The following is a 2,311-nucleotide window of genomic DNA, read 5'->3' as shown; positions in this document are numbered from 1 at the left end:
TTAATGAGGAAAAAAAATTAACTTAAATGATTTTAGCAAATGGCTGCAATATAACAAAGAGTGAAAAATTTAAGGGGGTCTGAATACTTTCCGTACCCACTGTATAGCCGAGTAAATGACATTTTTCACATTATAGATGAAATTCTCCTTGAGTGATCTATTTCTAGTTGAAGGTTAATGTGGATCAAAGGACCATATTCTGCTCATTATTTTCTGAAATGCTAATCGCATCAGTTACGTAAATGTCAAGCGACTGCTGTGTAGTTCCTGAGGCACTGACCATGGGTTTATTGTAGAAAGGGAATCCCTGAAGCTGTCTGAGGGCATTGGTGGCTGCAGAAAGCTCTTTGAAGATAACAAACGCCTGACCCCTCATCTTCATGGTCTTCATTGCAACAATGTCCATAACCTGGCCGAACTGGGAGAATAAGGCGTACAGTGATCTCTTCAACTCTGTAGAAAAGATCCAGAGGGAAAAAAACAAGCTTTACAGAAATGCAGATTCTGTGCTCAAACATAGTCAATGCTGTTTCGCTCATCTCCACTATAAACTACAGACTTTACCTTCTTTCTTGATCTTATCATTAACATTGTTGATATAGATGGTGTGATTCGGTCGTATGTCCATGATTAATAATTTCAGGTCAAACCACACTGAAATAAAGAGAAAAGGCACAGTAAGCAGTAAATGTCAGCAACTAACGTTACACAATGACAAAACACACTTAGGCCTGGTTTCACAGACAGGGCTTAGACTAAACCAGGACTAGGCAACAGTTCAATTAGGACATTTAAGTAATTTTTATTAACGTGCCTTAGAAAAAACATTACTGGTGTGCATTTTGAGACAAAACAGAAGCACTGATAAATTTTAAGATCAGTCAGTGCAAGTTTCTTTCAGTTAAAGCAGCTCAGATTTACACTTTAGTCTGGGACTAGGCTTAAACCTCGTCTGTGAAACCGGGGGTTAGTCTTCTATTTAGTATTTCTACTAGTACAAACTACACAATGACAAAACACACTTAGGCCTGGTTTCACAGACAGGGCTTAGACTAAACCAGGACTAGGCAACAGTTCAATTAGGACATTTAAGTAATTTTTATTAACGTGCCTTAGAAAAAACATTACTGGTGTGCATTTTGAGACAAAACAGAAGCACTGATAAATTTTAAGATCAGTCAGTGCAAGTTTCTTTCAGTTAAAGCAGCTCAGATTTACACTTTAGTCTGGGACTAGGCTTAAGCCTCGTCTGTGAAACCGGGGGTTAGTGTCTTCTATTTAGTATTTCTACTAGTACAAACTAGCTTTAATATCGCAGAGTGCTGCTTTGCTAAATTATAAAGGTAAAATAATTTATTAAACATTAATATAACAATAAAACGGAATAAATTTTTATTTATTACACTCACCACACTGCTGAGCTCAAGCGGAAACTGCCGCTGCGCTTCTTCTTTTCGTTTATCGTTGTGAAACAGTTGCCGCTTGTTACGCCACCTGCTGTCGCGGAGGGATATAAACATTGCGTCTAAAACACAAGAGCGGAGGTTTTATAAAAACTTAGCCTCATCACACAGGTTTGATAGTCTGGACTGCAGGTTTGAAATGCTTAAAAACAAGCAACCCTACAAATACTTTAAGATAAATATAAGAGTGGTTGCTAGGCAGTTTTCAGTTAGACTGACATATATAGATTATGGTTGAGAATTATAATTAAGAATCACTAATATTCTGGTCTGATTTTGTACCACCTTATTTAAAATCTAAGACACGTTCAAAAAGATATGAAAATATTTTATTTGTTTTACATCCAGAAATGAACAAAACACACAAGAGAATATAATACACTCAGCTGGCTCATGCACAGTTCATTATTTGCGATAATGAACATATCCAGTTCATATGTTAGACATATCCAGCTGACATGTATTTTGTGATATGCTGACCGCCGCTCTCATTCATCGACAGTGTTTGTGTTCAGAGTGTGTTGATGCGTTGTAGCTTGCGCTCAGTGAAAAAGCGGTGTGTGTCTCGTGTGTGTGTGAGCTCAGACGGCTTGCTGTGACTGAAATACGACAGCATTGAGGTGTTATTCTGACGAGCAGCAGATTTTTCTCCATCTTCCTCATCATCATCCCTACAAACAAACAAATAAACAAATGCATTTAATATTCCAAGCAAAAATGCACAAGTACTAACATGATCGAAGAGAATTAAAAAAAATTGTATGCTGCACATTTTTGTATACACACTCTAAAAAATGCTGGGTTAAATACAACCCCAGTGCTGGGTAAAATAGGGACAAACCCAGCAA

The 2,311-nt window shown here is 37.4% G+C and overlaps 1 protein-coding gene across 2 annotated transcripts in view; it reads right to left on the bottom strand.

Annotated features, from left to right (window-relative positions):
- The window catches only part of LOC107684252 (U2 small nuclear ribonucleoprotein B''-like), a 7,316-nt gene that overhangs the window by 2,122 nt on the left and 2,883 nt on the right, over positions 1–2,311 (bottom strand). The window contains exons 1-3 of one of the 2 annotated variants that reach the window (XM_016480474.1): positions 1,410–1,482; positions 565–654; positions 281–453 (exon numbers count right to left, since the gene is read on the bottom strand). The exons of the other annotated variant lie outside the window; for it this stretch is intronic. Coding sequence (XP_016335960.1) covers positions 281–453; positions 565–628 — 237 coding nt within the window. The 5' untranslated portion in view covers positions 629–654; positions 1,410–1,482. Of the gene's footprint in view, positions 1–280; positions 454–564; positions 655–1,409; positions 1,483–2,311 lie in introns of those variants that run through there. 2 annotated transcript variants of the gene reach the window in all.

Source organism: Sinocyclocheilus anshuiensis, unplaced genomic scaffold (assembly GCF_001515605.1).
Source record: "Sinocyclocheilus anshuiensis isolate Anshui unplaced genomic scaffold, SAMN03320099.WGS_v1.1 scaffold1371, whole genome shotgun sequence".
Taxonomy (NCBI): Eukaryota; Metazoa; Chordata; class Actinopteri; order Cypriniformes; family Cyprinidae; genus Sinocyclocheilus; species Sinocyclocheilus anshuiensis.
The sequence above is the reverse complement of the archived record's forward strand: the minus strand, read 5'-3'. Positions and strand labels throughout refer to the sequence as shown.